Source organism: Odocoileus virginianus, chromosome 14 (genome assembly GCF_023699985.2).
Source record: "Odocoileus virginianus isolate 20LAN1187 ecotype Illinois chromosome 14, Ovbor_1.2, whole genome shotgun sequence".
Taxonomy (NCBI): Eukaryota; Metazoa; Chordata; class Mammalia; order Artiodactyla; family Cervidae; genus Odocoileus; species Odocoileus virginianus.
The window spans coordinates 32,413,546-32,429,763 of record NC_069687.1 but is presented as its reverse complement, the minus strand read 5'-3'; the positions used below and the strand labels follow the sequence as shown (position 1 = coordinate 32,429,763).

The window sequence follows — 16,218 nt, the reverse complement described above, 5'->3', positions numbered from 1 at the left end:
TAATTTATGGGCTGTTTCTTGTCTTGAAAAAATAATTTATATTTGCCCAACTTGCCAAGCCTCTCCTACTCTGTAGCCTCTGGAACAGTTTCTTTTTCAATTATTACTGGACATTTCTCTAAGTACCCAGAAGCACCCTTAGATTTGTCAGTATACCCATGATCTTTTTAAACCTTAGTTTGGACAACACTAATTCTAAAAGAAGTGTCACTGCAGCAAATTGCTCTTAGCCAAGGGGGGAAAAAAAGGCACACATATTGAAATCTGTTTAAATGCGTTAACCATTCTTAATCTGGCATTATGACAACCTACCCACCATACATATTTATATCATATTTTAGGAACTTCAGATAACATCTTTGGTTACTTTTAACTTTCAGGGGGTTCTTTATTGTTAATTTCTGAATACTAACCTCTTGATGGATGTTGGCATTTTCTCCTACAGCTTTATGGGGAGTTTGCTGACCCATTTAAACTTGCAGAATGTAAACTTGCAATAATTCACTGTGCTGGTTATTCAGACCCTATACTGGTGCAGACACTTTGGCAAGATATCATAGAAAAAGGTAAGTGTTCACAGCTAGGTCTGTTAGCTACACATTATTTAATGACTTGGTAGAAGAGTGAATGTACACTGTTAATGATCATATATTAAGGGCTCATGAAAATTGTGTATACCTAAGCAGAGGGTAAGTGACGGGTACCTGGATATGGTTGAGGGTGATCCTCTAGAGAAGGATTCCAATGAATGTTTGAGAGGACCCTCAGAAAAGATTGTGATTTTTTGTGATTTCTACTGCTTAGTAAGGAATTCTGAGATACTTAGCTCAGAATCCCATACCAGTCTCCTTCTAAGATGAAAGTATGTCAGACACTAACAGAAACACAGAATCTGCTCATTATATTAATATGAATAAAAACAAGTTCTATCGTATTTTATCTTTTGAGACACAATAAAATAGTTTAAACTTTTCACATTAAAAACACTTTGGGGAGAAGGAAATGGCAACCCGTTCCAGTATTCTTGCCTGGGAAATCCCATGGACAGAGGGGCCTGGTGGGCTACAGTCCATGAGGTCTACAAAGAGTAGGATTTGACTGAGTGACTAACAAATTCACTTTCAGGGAACTAGATTCCATTCCACAAGGCCAGAAAAAGAAAACAACACTTTGGGTTTCTAATGACATGTCTCTTTGTTATAGAACTAAATGAAAGTGTGACGTTGAGCTCCCCAGACAGGATGCATGCTCTTAGTCTCAAGATTGTGCTCCTGGGCAAGATATATGCCGGCACGCCTCGCTTCTTTCCTCTCGGTGAGCCATAACTTTAGCTGCAGTCATGGGGCTTTTGTCTTCTCTTTGTTTTGATGGTATTCTTCACTGACATGAAAAAATAATGGTTTTTAGAGCAAAATCATTTTGTTGTTGCAGTTTATCAGCTTTGCAGTTTAATTCTACCTCTCCAGAAAGAAACACTTCCAAAGAATAGTAGGATCTGTTGATTAATAGTTTTGGATATGAAACTTTTTTTGCTTGACCTTTCAGGTTTATATCGCTATGTTGGAATAGTGCTAACAGACCACAGTGTTATATTATTGGCAACCCTATCCAAGTTTGAAGAAAAGGGAAAAATAGCTGATGTTTTCATGTGTTCATGATCTGTGATTGGTTTAACTGCTCCCTGTATATTGAGGACATATTTTCTTTAAAATAGCAAGTAGTTATGTTAACAATGTAATTTCTGTGAATCCCTTTCTTAACCAAATTTATAAGGTAAGAAACTCTATTATGAGCCATTTGCCAACTTGTAATGTCTTCTTTGGTTGTAAAACAATAGACTCAACATAAATACATTCATACAGTAGACTGTTAAATAAGCACTTTGTGCTTTGGAAAAGTGTTGAGAAACATGAAGATACTTATAACCTTATATTGTTTTTAAAATATGAAGATACAGACTTGTTTACAGGTCTTCTCTGATTTAGGATGTATTCCCTGGACATGGTAAGAAATAAAACTGTTATAATCATACCCTTATTTCTTATAAGTACAGTATTAAAAACTCCCTGTGCCATTTCAGTTCAGTTCAGTTGCTCAATCATGTCTGACTCTTTGCGACTCCATGGACTGCAGCACGCCACGCTTCAGGTCCATCACCAACTCCCAGAGCTTGCTCAAACTCATGTTCATCAAGTCGGTGATGCCATCCAACCATCTCATCCTCTGTTGTCCCCTTCTCATCCTACCTTCAATCTTTCCCAGCATCAGGGTCTTTTCAAATGAGTCAGTTCTTCACATCTGGTGGCCAAAGTATTGGAGTTTCAGCTTCAGCATCAGTCCTTGCAATGAATATTCAGGCCTGATTTCTTTTAGGATGGACTGGTTGGATCTCCTTGCAGTCCAAGGGACTCTCAATCTTCTCCAATACCACAGTTCAGAATCATCAGTTCTTCAGCACTCAGCTTTCTTTATAGTCCCAACTCTCACATCCATACATGACCACTGGAAAAACCATAGCTTTGACTAGACGGACCTTTATTGGCAAAGTAATGTCCCTTCTTTTTAATATGCCATCTAAGTTGGTCATAGCTTTTCTTCCAAGGAGCAATCATATTTTAATTTCATGGCTGCAGTCACCATCTGCAGTGATTTTAGAGCCCCCCAAAATAAAGTCTGTCACTGTTTCCATTGATTGGTAAAATAAAGAGCAGCCATATGAGTATGTGAAGCTTGACAGTTTTAATAGCAAAATGACCATGTTGTGCACAGTACCTTTTGAGGGTGTTTCTTCTTTGACTTAAGATTGTTAATGGTTCAGCCCAATAAAATTTAGAGTAGAAGAGAACTTCCTTTTTCTATCACTCTGTCAAAGGCAAACAGGAGACTTCAAGCTAGAACAAATTAAGAGACTTTAGAATTTCCATTACCTCTCCAGAATCTCCGTGTGGTAACTTGTAGGGGAGATGCAGGTTCAGTCTTCAGTGATTTTTCTTGCCCATGGCTATTCACATTGGTCAGTCTCAGATTTTAGGTACCATAAATATGAATTTGATTGCTTCTGTTAAGAGCTTATTTATGACGTAACAGGTGGCAAAAAGTGAGAGTGGGACCACAATTAGAGTCACCAAAGTAAAGAAGAATCTTATGAATATTATATTTAATATTTCTAAAATCAAGATATAGCATCCCTTCTTTTTCTGGAAAGCTGTTAAGATCCAGTGTTTCCAGATATTAAGGAATTCTTATCATGAAATTTCCCTGGTGGTCCAGTGTAAGATTCCATGCTCCCTGAGCAGGGGGCCTGGGTTTGATTCTGATGGGGGAGCTAGATCCCATATGCCACAACTAAAGATTCCTCATGGCACAGCTACAAGTCTCTCATGCCACGACAAAGGTCAAAGTTCCTGCATACTGCAGCTGAGACTCCACACAGCCAAGAAATAAATAAATGAATAATTGAATTTAAATCAGCAGGCCCTAATAGTGTGATTGTCAGTGGTTTCTATTCTCCACTTGAACGTTTTGCTATTTTCTACATTCACTCTAATAGTTTTTTCCCTAATAGCTTTGAAGTGTGTAAGTGAATGGTTTTAGCATATTTGCAGAGTTGTGCAACCATCACAGTTAAATTTAGACCATTTTCATCAAAAAGAAATATCCACCCTCAGCCTTAAGCAACTACTAATCTACTTTCTGTTTCTCTAGGTTTGCCTGTTTTGGTATATGCCTTATTTTATATTCAAGAATTATTTGTTTTGAAAATTGGTTTTTAAAAAATTTCCCTCTAGAAGCTGCTCAGTTATGAATAAGACCTACTTTTTAGTATCAAGGGTTAACAAATCTAGAACAACCAAAAATTAGTGATTATATGAGGTGAAGGACATGTTAACTAATTTTATCGTGGAAAACATTTTGCAATATGTTTTAGATCATCACATTTACACCTTAAACTTACACAGTGCTATATGTCAATTATATCTTGGTAACAGTCGGGCAAAAGTAGAGTTAACAATCCCAACTGATGTTTTTCTCTCCCCAGATTTTATCGTGCAGTTCTTAGAGCAGCAAGTTTGTACTTTGAACTGGGATGTGGGTTTTGTGATACGGACAATGAATGAAATTGGAGTGCCATTACCTAGACTACTGGAAGTATATGATCACTTGTTCAAGTCACGGGTAAGGAAAAGATTAAATAAAATAATTTAGTTAAATCAATTTACATTTCTAGATATAGGAGAGGATTTTTTTGGTTGTGTGTTTATAAGTATCATATAATAGAGTTGTATCAGAAATTTGCTTCATTCATTGAGTATCAGAAATTATCATGCTTCAGACTTTTGAAAGCAGTAATGAGAGTTGCTTTGTTATATACCATGATAAAAATCAAATATTTTTCAGTATCAATAAAGCCTAATTATACATGCTTTACTTTTAGTGGAATAGGCTAAATACATTAAGAATTACTTACTTTAAAGGACTAGAACCTTTCCTGGTGGTCCAGAGATTAAGAATCCACCTCCCAACACAGGGCATGTAGGTTTGATCCCTGGTTGGGGAACTGAGATCCCACACGCCACAGGACAAGTAAGCCCGCACACCACAGCTGGAGAGCCTGAGTGCACAATGAAAACCCAGCACAGCCAAAAAAGAGAAGCAAATAAATAAAGGAACAAAATATCATCCACTGTAAACACAAAATATTTATTCTCAATCCTTTTAACCTCATCTAAAATATCAGAGTTTAAAGATCAACTATATGGTGACAGATGATTACCAGGCTTATTGTGGTGATCATTTTGCATCATTTTGAATGCAAACAGCAAATCACTATATTGTACACCTGAAACTAATACAATGTTATATGTCAGTTATACCTCGATTTCTTTAAGAAAAGATCTTTCTCACCATATTTAACCTTATTGGACTTATGTTTTGTAATTTTTATCCTACGATGAAAGAGCTAAACAAAACCTGTTGAACTAGCTTGTGTTTAATACTAGTCATGATTATAGTAGCTTCATCAGAACATTCATACAGTGCTTTTTTTTTTTTTCCATACAGTGCTTTCTAAGGCACTTATTTATCTCATTAAAACTCACACTGACCCTTTGGAAATGAACAACTAATAATATCCCATCTTCTACATCTGACAAGGGCAGAGATGTTACCTACTCAAGTCACATGGCTAGTAATGGTGGAGTCAGAACTAGAATTAAGATTCTCTGACAAATGGTTTAGTCCTTTTTTTTTTTTTTTTTTGGTTTAGTCTCTTTTTCACACTATCAGATTAAATCTGCATAGGTTCCAGGTAAAAATTGTGTCACAGTCGATAGGAAGAAATGGATTTTTTTTTCCTGTTATCTCAGGTTCCTAAACAGCAAATTAATACGCTCTGCAGAGTGCAATGATACATTAGATATTCTTCCTAAATGACATCACAGTGCAGTTTTCAGTGCACTGAACTCTGATGAGTGTTTTAACATAAGTAAGGGAAAAATGAGTTGACACAATTCACCTTACAATTGATGATGTGTTTTTTCTTTATAGGATCCATTCTGGAACAGAATGAAGAAGCCACTGCACCTTTTGGATTGTATACATGTACTATTGACAAGATATGTTGAAAATCCTAGCCAAGTTTTAAATTGTGAGAGGTAACTACGAATTAGATACTGTGTTATATACCAGAGGATTTTAAATGCATCTAATAAATATCTGGGTAACAAATTTGGAGATAGTGGGTCATGATACGGAGACTAAAAGAAGTATGGAAGATTTAAACTCTTGTGTATATTTGCAGAAACTATTTGATACCAGTTAGCACACATAAAAGGTGAGAGTTTCTCCATTTTCCAGCCCTTGTCCTGATTTCTCCCTATAAGTGAAAGGATAAAATTAATGAATTACTGCTAAACCTCTTCCATTTTGTTTTGTTTTTTTAAACTCCTTCCATTTTGAATGAGCAACCTAGGAAGTGCCATTATGTCTTTTGTGATATTATTGGCCATTTCAAGATACATTTGTTTGAAGAGACCAAATGAATGTAAATATTTAATATTAATTTAAGGAGTCATTCCTTATTGCCCTCCTTCTCATTGTAACAATCTTTGAGAGGAAGATGGTGGTATGTGTTAATCCACCTACACCCCTGAGTCTCTTTTTCATTTATTTGCCATTTACTTAATCACGTTATCCTTCCTCTTCTGTGAGCCTTTACTAAGTAAGGTTAGCAGAAGTTGACGGGAAGTCCTACAGGAGGAAATGTTTCTGAATCTGTAGATGGCTGATTGGGTGTCTTTTTCTTTACAGGAGAAGATTCACAAATCTCTGCCTGGATGCTGTTTGTGGTTATCTGGTCGAGCTCCAGTCTATGAGCTCCTCAGCAGCAGTACAAGCCATCACTGGAAACTTTAAATCTCTTCAGGCTAAACTAGAACGGCTTCATTAATTATTGTCATGTATTTTCATCCCTGCGTTTTTAATCTGTAAAATAAAAACTCAGCTGGGTCCAGCTATCACATGCTCTAAATCTAAGAATTTAAGAACAATTTTAGTAGAAATGCGTTTTTAATAAGTGACTGGTATCAGCAGAGAGTACATTTGCAGGTGAATTCTTTTTTACTACATAATACTATTTTGCTTTTTAATAATCAAGTTAAAAACAAGATTATTTATGATTTTAACACAAGGATAAACAAGTAAAAAACTCATGTTTTGCATTTATATGCTCATTGTCAAGTTAGTTCAAGTATCGAAACTTAAATAGGCTAGCTGAGTAGGACCTACTCAGTCCCGTAATAGTAGATTCTACAACAGTTCTTAAGTAGGCAAATAAACACTGTCTCTTTTAAAAAGTTTTTAAGATTTTTGGGTTCATCTTTGGAAAGAAATTTCTTCTAACTACTGATTTTGTCAGTTACAATCCTGGTAGTACACACCTGGTTGTTTTTTCTGAGCAAGTGATAAACTTGTAATTAATGGTCTATGTCCTATCTCTCCTACAGGGAGATGCTGTTTTCCCTCATCATCCACCTAGCTCCTCTTTGTCCTGGGACTACTGATTCCTTTTTTTTTTTTTTTTTGCAGTGGTTTTTGTCATACATTGAAATGAATTAGCCATGGATTTACATGTATTCCCCATCCCGGTTACTGATTCCTTAAAGTGGTGGTTCTCAAAGTGTGTGCCCCAGACCAGTACATCAGCACCATCTGGGCATTTGTTAGAAATTCAGATTCTCCAGACCAGCACTCTGTTTTAATAAGCCCTTCATGCTGTTCCAGTACATGTCAGGTTGAGCACAACTGTGTTAGATGATATAACCAGTTCATGGATGGAGTTTCCCATCTGATGCCTCTTCCTCCCTCGCCCATCGGTAACCACAACACCTGAGTTTCACCCAAGACATACCATATATGAAGCAAAACTGTTCATAATATAGTTTCTAATCTTCAACAGAATTAGGATGCAAAACCAAGTACCCAAAGTCATGGCAACAAAAGGAAAAGTTTGGTGAGTGACCAGGACTCACAGAAAAATAAGAACATGGACTCCTTTCCTCTTACCTTTTGTTACCAAGAGTAATGACCTTCTACCTGTTGTCACTAATGTATGTCTAACAGTTTTCAAAATACATTTTGAAAATATTTTTCCTTCCACTTTTATGTTTTTCCCAAGATCATAGGTTGCCCTCTCCACAGTTATTCTCTTAGAATTTAGTTCCCTTTCTCCTATAATCTCCTTATTTATAATATTTAAAAGGGTGTTAAAATACCTTCTTATTAGGTACCACCACCTCTCATATTTTTCGGCTTTTCAGTTCCTTAAGTTTATTTTTGAATATGTAAAATGAATGTATGCTACACATTGTTAATTCTATAAATTGTTTATCTTGTCTACTTAAAATGAAAGTCTTGCTTAAATGCTATATTTAGCTGTGATTCCAGTTCTGCTACAAGCACATTTACCCACAAGAACATTAATATGTAAAGTTTACAGAACTCAAAATAATGAAGCTACATCTTTCATAAGGAATGTAAGCTATTATGGCTAAATGGTCTTTAAGAATCCAGAAATCTGAACCATTTCTTTTATTTCTATAACACCTTACATAACATCTTTAAGAATTCTAGCCACATAGGAAATGTCTTCAATATCCTTTGGAGGGTAAGAGTACTAAGAGAAATTAAGATCCTCTTCTCCTTTTTAGTCATCTCGGGGAGTGTAAAACCTTAACATTCATAAGAATCGCTTCGATAACCTGTGTAAAACAGATATTCCACCTTCAATGTGATAATGATACTGGTGGTAAGTGGATCAAACTTGGAGTAGCATTATTCTATCTCATTTATCAACTTTGTTTATATACTTTATATTTGGTTTTCATTCAACACATTTCTTTATAGTGACTATTAAACATCTATAGGCAATGAATGATAAGTGGAATATATGAAACAGTGCATTCATTGTAGGCAGTGAGGAGTCACTGAAAGTCATTGTGACACATATTTCTAGATAGATCATTTTAGTGTGGCAAAATAGTTAAGAAAGAGAAAAAGCTGTTTTGAGGACTTCCCTGGTGGACCAGTGGTTAAGACTCCAAGCTCCCAATGCAGGGGTGGGTTCCATCCCTGGTCAGGAAACTAGATCCCACATGCTGGCTGCAACTAGAGATTCTGCATGTGGCAAAGAAGGTCCCACGTGCCACAACTAAGACCCAGTGCAGCTAAATAAATACAAAAAAATTTTTTAAAAAGAGAAATGTTTAACTGTACAAGGTAAGGGATGTTAGTCCTGAAATGCATGAAATGTACGTTCAGCATTTCTTTAGTATAATATACCTGACTTACTAGTGACTTGTTTGTTGAAAACCTATCTGCTCTCATCTTTTATGTTTTATAGTTGATTTCATCTCAGGGCTCACAGATTCCTCATTTTCTTCCTCAGGATACTTCCCTCCTCCATCTTTTTTCCTCTTAGTCATAAGGGGGAAAATATGATAGGGATACAGTTGTATCAAGGAAATAAAGAAATAGAACACTGAATCTAAATGTCTGGAAAGTCATATGCTTTCCTTCCATTTTTTATCAGTTTTTTCATTTAAATTCCCTTAATAAATTTTTTCAGAATATTTTTGAGTCTTCTGATAAATCATTTAAACTCTTGGAAGTTTTATTTTGCTCATAAGAAAAGTTTCCTCATAAGGAGGTTGAAGCCAAGTGATAAGACTTTTTTAAATCCAAAAATTTGTAAGAGCTAATGTAATCTATTTTTTTTTGTTTTGTTGTTCTGCTTCACATATTAGTTAAAATACTATTGTTTTTATTCCTTTTGGATGAACATATCTACTGTATTATGTTAGAAATTAAACATTTATTTTAAAACTTAGCTATGGAAGAATAACTCTTTTAAGATTAATCAAGGGGACTTCCCTGATAGTCCAGTGGTTAAGAAACCACCTGCCAATGCAGGGAATACTAATTCAATCCCTGCTCCAGGAAGATCAAGATCCCACATTGCACTGAGTAACTGAAGCACATGAGCCAAGAGCCCGTGTTCAGCAACAAGAGAACCCATGCAGTGAGAATCCTATGCACAGCAAGAGAGAGCAGTCCCTTGTTTACTGCAAATACAGAAAGCCCACATGCAGCAAAGACCAAGTGCAGCCCAAAATTGTTGCTGTTCAGTTGCTCAGTCATGTCTGACTCTGCCACCCCATGGACTGCAGCACTCCAGGCTTCCCTGTCCTTCACCATCTTCTGGAGCTTGCTCAAACTCATGTCCATTGAGTTGGTGATGCTATCCAACCATCCCATCCTCTGTCATCCCCTTTTCCTCCTGCTTTCAATCTTTACCAGCATCAGGGTCTTTTCCAGTAAGTCAGCTCTTGGTATCAGGTGGCCAAAGTATTGGAGCTTCAGCATCAGTCCTTTCAATGAATATTCAGGACTCAAGAGTCTCCTCCAATACCACATTTCAAAAGCATCAATTCTTCAGCACTTAGCCTTCTTTATGGTCCAATTCTCACATCCATACATGACTACTGGAAAAACCATAGCTTTGACTATAGAGACCTTTGTTGGGAAAGTAATGTCTCTGTTTTTTTAATACACTGCCTAGGTTTGTCATAGTTTTTCTTCCAAGGAGCAAGCGTCTTAATTTCATGGCTGCAGTCACCGTCTTCAGTGATCTTGGAGCCCAAGAAAATAAAGTCTATCACAATTTTCAATGTTCTGCCATGAGGGTGGTGTCATCTGCATATCTGAGGTTATTGATATTTCTCCCAGCAATCTTTGATTCCAGCTTGTGCTTCATCCATCCCAACATTTCACATGATGTACTCTGCATATAAGTTAAATAAACAGGGTGACAATATATAGCCTTGATGTTCTCCTTTCCCAATTTGCAACCAGTCCATTGTTCCATGTCCTGTTCTAACTGTTGCTTCTTGACCTGCATACAGGTTTCTCAGCAGGCAGGTAAGGTGGTCTGGTATTCTGATCTCTTTAAGAATTTTCCACAGTTTGTTGTGATCCACATAATCAAAGGCTTTAGCATAGTCAATGAAGCAGAAGTAGATGTTCTTCTAGAATTCTTTTGCTTTTTCTATGATCCAACGGATGTTGGCAATTTGATCTCTGGTTCCTCTGCCTTTGCTATATCCAGCTTGAACATCTGGAAGTTCTCAGTTCACATACATACTGTTGAAGCCTAACTTGGAGGATTTTCAGCATCACTTTGCTAGTGAGTGAAACGAGTGCAATTGTGCAATAATTTGAACATTCTTTGGCATTGCCCTTCCTTGGGATTGGAATGAAAACTGACCTTTCCCAGTCCTGTAGCCACTGCTGAGTTTTCCAAATTTGTTGGCATATTGAGTATCAGTTTTGAGTATCATATTGTATCAGTTTTAACAGCATCCTCTTTAAGATTTGAAATAGCTGGATTCCATCACCTCCATTAGCTTTATTCATATTGATGCTTCCAAAGGCCCACTTGACTTCACACTCCACAATGTCTGGCTCCAGGTAGAGTGATCACACCATCATCGTAATCTGGGTCATTAAGATCTTTTTGTATAGTTCTGTGTATTCTTATCACATCTTAATATATTCTGCTTCTGTTAGGTCCATACCATTTCTGTCCTTTATAAATAGGTAATAAATAACTAATAAATTAAAAATAGATAATAAATAGCCAAAATAAATAGATAATAAATAAAAATAAATTTTAAACCTCAATCAGTTTGTCATGTTGGAGCTAGGACTATTGTATCATATCTCTATCCCACACTTGAGTGCCTGCCTCCGGAATGAACATTTCCAGTTGAATGATTGCTGAAGCTCATTAAAAACATAAATAAATCACTTATTCCTCTCTCCCTGCCCCCTGCCTCCTCCTGTTCCCCTGTTTTCTACCTCAGTCTTTATCATCTAATTATTCAAGTTAGACATACAGATCTCATCTTTAAATTCTTTCTCTTCTGTCCAAATCAAATTAGTCACCAATCCCCCACCCCCACCCCAGCCATACCATATGGGTGGGATCTTAGTTCCCAGACCAGGGATCAAACCCACTCCCCCTGCAGTGGAAGCAGGGATTCTTAGCCACTGGGCCTCCAGGGAAGTCCCAGTCACCAAATTCTAAGCAAATCTATTTAATGAAGTATCTCGTCAATTACCTCACTAGTTTAGGTTCTTAGAGTTTAATCAGGTATCCTATTTCATTAGTACACATACAATAGTCTGTAAGTCGTTTTCCTCCCTCTAACTGGACACCCTCATTTCCCCCCCCACACACACACACTAAAGTCAGTTTTCAAGAATGTAAACCTAAATATTAAGAGGTGGCAAGAATACAGAAGAACTGTACAAAAAAGATCTTCATGACCCAGATAATCACAATGGTGTGATCACTCACCTAGAGCCAGACATCCTGGAATGTGAAGTCAAGTGGGCCATAGAAAGCATCACTACGAACAAAGCTAGTGGAGGTGATGGAATTCCAGTTGAGCTATTTCAAATCCTGAAAGATGATGCTGGGAAAGTGCTGCACTCAATATGCCAGCAAATTTGGAAAACTCAGCAGTGGCCACAGGACTGGGAAAGGTCAGTTTCATTCCAGTCCCTAAGAAAGGCAATCCCAAAGAATGCTCAAACTACCACACAATTGTACTCATCTCACACGCTAGTAAGGTAATGCTCAAAATTCTCCAAGCCAGGCTTCAGCAATACGTGAACCGAGAACTTCCAGATGTTTAAGCTGGTTTTAGAAAAGGCAGAGGAACCAGAGATCAAATTGCCAATATCTGCTAGATCATCAAAAAAGCAAGAGAGTTCCAGAAAAACATCTATTTCTGCTTTATTGACTACGCCAAAGCCTTTGACTGGGTGGATCACAATAAACTGGAAAATTCTTCAAGAGATGGGAATACCAGACCACCTGACCTGCCTCTTAAACCTGTATGCAGGTCAGGAAGCAACAGTTAGAACTGGACATGGAACAACAGACTGGTTCCAAATAGGAAAAGGAGTACATCAAGGCTGTATATTGTCACCCTGCTTATTTAACTTACATGCAGAGTACATCATGAGAAATGCTGGGCTGGAAGAAGCACAAGCTGGAATCAAGATTGCCGGGAGAAATATCAATAACCTCAGATATGCAGATGACACCACCCTGATGGCAGAAAGTGAAGAGGAATGCAAAAGCCTCTTGATGAAAGTGAAAGAGGAGAGTGAAAAAGTTGGCTTAAAGCTTAACATTCAGAAAACTAAGATCATGGCATCTGGTCCCATCACCTCATGGGAAATAGATGGGGAGACAGTGGAAACAGTGTCAGACTTTATTTTTTGGGGCTCCAAAATCACTGCAGATGGTGATTGCAGCCATGAAATTAAAAGACACTTACTCCTTGGAAGGAAAGTTATGACCAACCTAGATAGCATATTAAAAAGCAAAGATGTTACTTTGCCAACAAAGGTCCGTTTGGTCAAGGCTATGGTTTTTCCAGTGGTCATGTATGGATGTGAGAGTTGGACTATGAAGAAAGCTGAGCACTGAAGAATTGCTTCTTTTGAACTGTGGTGTTGGAGAAGACTCGAGAGTCCCTTGGACTGCAAGGTGATCCAACCAGTTCATCCTGAAGGAGATAAGTCCAGGGTGTTCACTGGAAGGACTGATATTGAAGCTGAAACTCCAATACTTTGGCCACCTCATGCAAAGAGTTGACTCATTGGAAAAGACCCTGATGCTGGGAGGGACTGGGGGCAGGAGGAGAAGGGGATGACAGAGGATGAGATGGCTGGATGGCATCACCGACTCGATGGGCATGAGTTTGAGTAAATTCTGGGAGTTTGTGAAGGCCAGGCGTGCTGCGATTCATGGGGTCCCAAAGAGTCGGTCACGACTGAGTGACTGAACTGAACTGAACTGAAACCTAAGTATATTACACCTCTTCCTTTTCCTTCAGAAGAAATTTCAGATTCCTGGTGTGACATGAGGATGCCACTGAAGTTTACAAAAATAAAAACCAGAATCTCAAGTTAGTTCAAGCAAAAGCAGAATTTGTTGCCCTTCAAATCTAAGAAGTTCAAATAATTGAGAAGCCTCCACATGGCTAGATCCAGGACTTCAGTATTTTCAGGGCTTTCTCCAGCTTGGTTCTCTCCTCCTCTGAATTTATTTTTTGTCTCCTTCTGCAGTTTGCTCCATAAGTCCTGGGACAGTGCAGGCAGTATCAAGTTTTTTCATTTTTGTTTGCTCTAACCCAGAGGTAAATTCAACAGACAAGTCCCAGGAAGGGCACTGATGAACCCAGCTTCAGTTACAGACTCAGCTGCGGGGTGCAGAATCATTCTCCAGACAATACAGAAGAGGAAGGAAGTGCTTCCTGAAAAAACTGCATGTTGGGCACACCTCAGTCCACTGTATCTGTCCACCTACCTTACCACTAAGTCTCTTGTGCTTTGATGAAAACTCTAAACCCATAGATCCAAGAAACTCAGTGAACCCAGAGCAGGAAAAACACAAAATCATACCAAAGCATGACATCAACAAATTCTCAGCAAACTAGGAACTAAAAGAACTTCCTCAGCCTGATAAAAGGTATCTGTGAAAAATGTACAGCTAAAATTGTACTTAATGGTGGAAGACTAAACACTTTGTCCTTAAAGTTAAAAATAAGGTTTCTTTTCAACGAGGATTAGAGCTCCTGATCAGCACAATTTGGCAAGAGAAATAAAAGACATTCAAATTGGAAAAGCAGAAAGCAGAATTATTCAGAACATAATTATGTAGAAGATCCTAAAGAATATACAGAAAACAGTAGAACTATTAAACAGAACAAACTGCTAGAACTAGTAAGTTTAGCAAGACCACAGGATATAAGGTCTATATATATATATATATACATATATATATATATATATGTATACATATATATAAGGTCAATGTATATAAACCAATTCCAGGGCTTCCTTAGTGGCTCAGTGGTAAAGGATCTGCCTGCCGATGCAGGAGACATGGATTCTACCCCTGGTCCAGGAAGATCCCACATACCACGGAGCAGCTAAGCCTGTGCTCTAGAGCCTGGGAGCTGCAACTATTGAACCCACATACTGCAAATACTGATGTCTGCAACCCTAGAGCAAAAAGAGAAGCCACTGCAATGAGAAGTCCATGCACCCCAACTAGAGAGAAGCCTCCACTCTCCACAACTAGAGAAAAACCTGCAGCAATGAAGACTCAGCACAGTCAATGAATATATAAATACATAAAATTTTTTTAAAACTGCATGTCAATATACCAGCAGCAAGTAGTCAAAAACTTCTAAATACTCATTTAAATAACATTAAAAACCATAAAATAAGATTAATTTTAACTATATATAAGACCTATACATTGGAAACTGAGATAGTCCTGGAAGAAAGTAGATAAGAAATATGCAACACTCGTGGATTGGAAGAATAAACAGGAATATTAACCATAAATTCTTATGAAATGGATACATAGTGCATTGCCAACCAGGTTTACAGCACACTTGTAGAAATTTACAAGCTGATTCTAAAATTTATATGGAAATCAGAGGTCCTAGGATAGTGAAAACAGATTTGAAAAAAGAAAATCTGAGAATACTGATTTCAAGATTTTGGTATAAAGCTACTGTAATTATGATAATGTGGCATTGGTATATCAACTGAACAAAAGGGTACAGAAATAGATGCACATGTATATGGACAATGCATTTTCAACAAGGTGCCAAGGTAATTCAGTAGGAGAAAGAATAGTCTTTTCAATAAATGGTGCTGGAGCCATGGAATATCTGGTAGTGGTGGTTTAGTTGCTAGGTCGTGTTCAACTCTTGTGACTCCATAGACTATAGCCCGCTAGGCTGCTTTCTCCATGGATTTCCCAGGCAAGAATACTGGAGTGGTTGCCATTTCCTTTTCCAGGGGATCTTCCTGACCCAGGGATCAAACACTGGGAGCTGCAAAAACTGAGCCCTCAAGTCACAACTGCTGAAGCCTGTCACTCTAGAGCTTGTGCTCAGCAACAAGAGAAGCCACCGCAAGGAATAGCCCACGCTCTCCACAACTAGAGAGAAGCTCATGCAGCCGCGGAGACCCAGTGCAGCCAAAATAAATAATTTTTTTAAAAAATCAAATACCCATTGTTTTCACATATTGTCACACTCAATGTTTTTATCAGTGTATCTGTTCTCCTGTATAATCATATCCTGAAAGAAAAGGACTAGAGTCCATCCCTCTTGACACCATTTTTGGTGAACAAAATAATTCAGATGCTAGCAATTATAAAATACACCAAAAAATGCTACAAACTTTATAATGTAAAAGGATAAATATAAGTAAAAATCTCAAAATATTTCCATATGAAGGCAACATGATTACATATCTTGAAAAACCAAGTGAATCACAAAACAATTTGAAAAAAAAAATTTAACAAGAAAATAGGAGGGAAAAAAAAAAATAGGAGGGCTAGTAACATAGCAAGCTAAATTGACTATAGTGTATTTCCACATGCCAGTAATAAAAATCAGAGTTTGTAATAAAAGTAATCACATGCCTAATAATGAGAAATATTAAATATTTCATTTAGTTTCAAGTGCCATCAATTAACCATTTTTTAATGTACTACCAAGAAAAAAAAATGTTGCCAATTAAACTGACATAATGGAGTCATCACTTAAAATTTTTTATATT

General features: G+C 37.4%; 1 protein-coding gene across 2 annotated transcripts in view; it reads left to right on the top strand.

The window, feature by feature from the left end:
- The window catches only part of NUP155 (nucleoporin 155), a 54,005-nt gene extending 47,490 nt beyond the window's left edge, over positions 1-6,515 (top strand). The window contains exons 31-35 of one of the 2 annotated variants that reach the window (XM_020901633.2): positions 446-566; positions 1,204-1,314; positions 4,040-4,176; positions 5,548-5,654; positions 6,310-6,515. In XM_020901633.2, the coding sequence (XP_020757292.1) occupies positions 446-566; positions 1,204-1,314; positions 4,040-4,176; positions 5,548-5,654; positions 6,310-6,448 (615 nt within the window). In that variant the 3' untranslated portion in view covers positions 6,449-6,515. Of the gene's footprint in view, positions 1-445; positions 567-1,203; positions 1,315-4,039; positions 4,177-5,547; positions 5,655-6,309 lie in introns of those variants that run through there. The other variant, XM_020901634.2, reaches the window with a different exon arrangement.
- Positions 6,516-16,218: the final 9,703 nt, after the last annotated feature.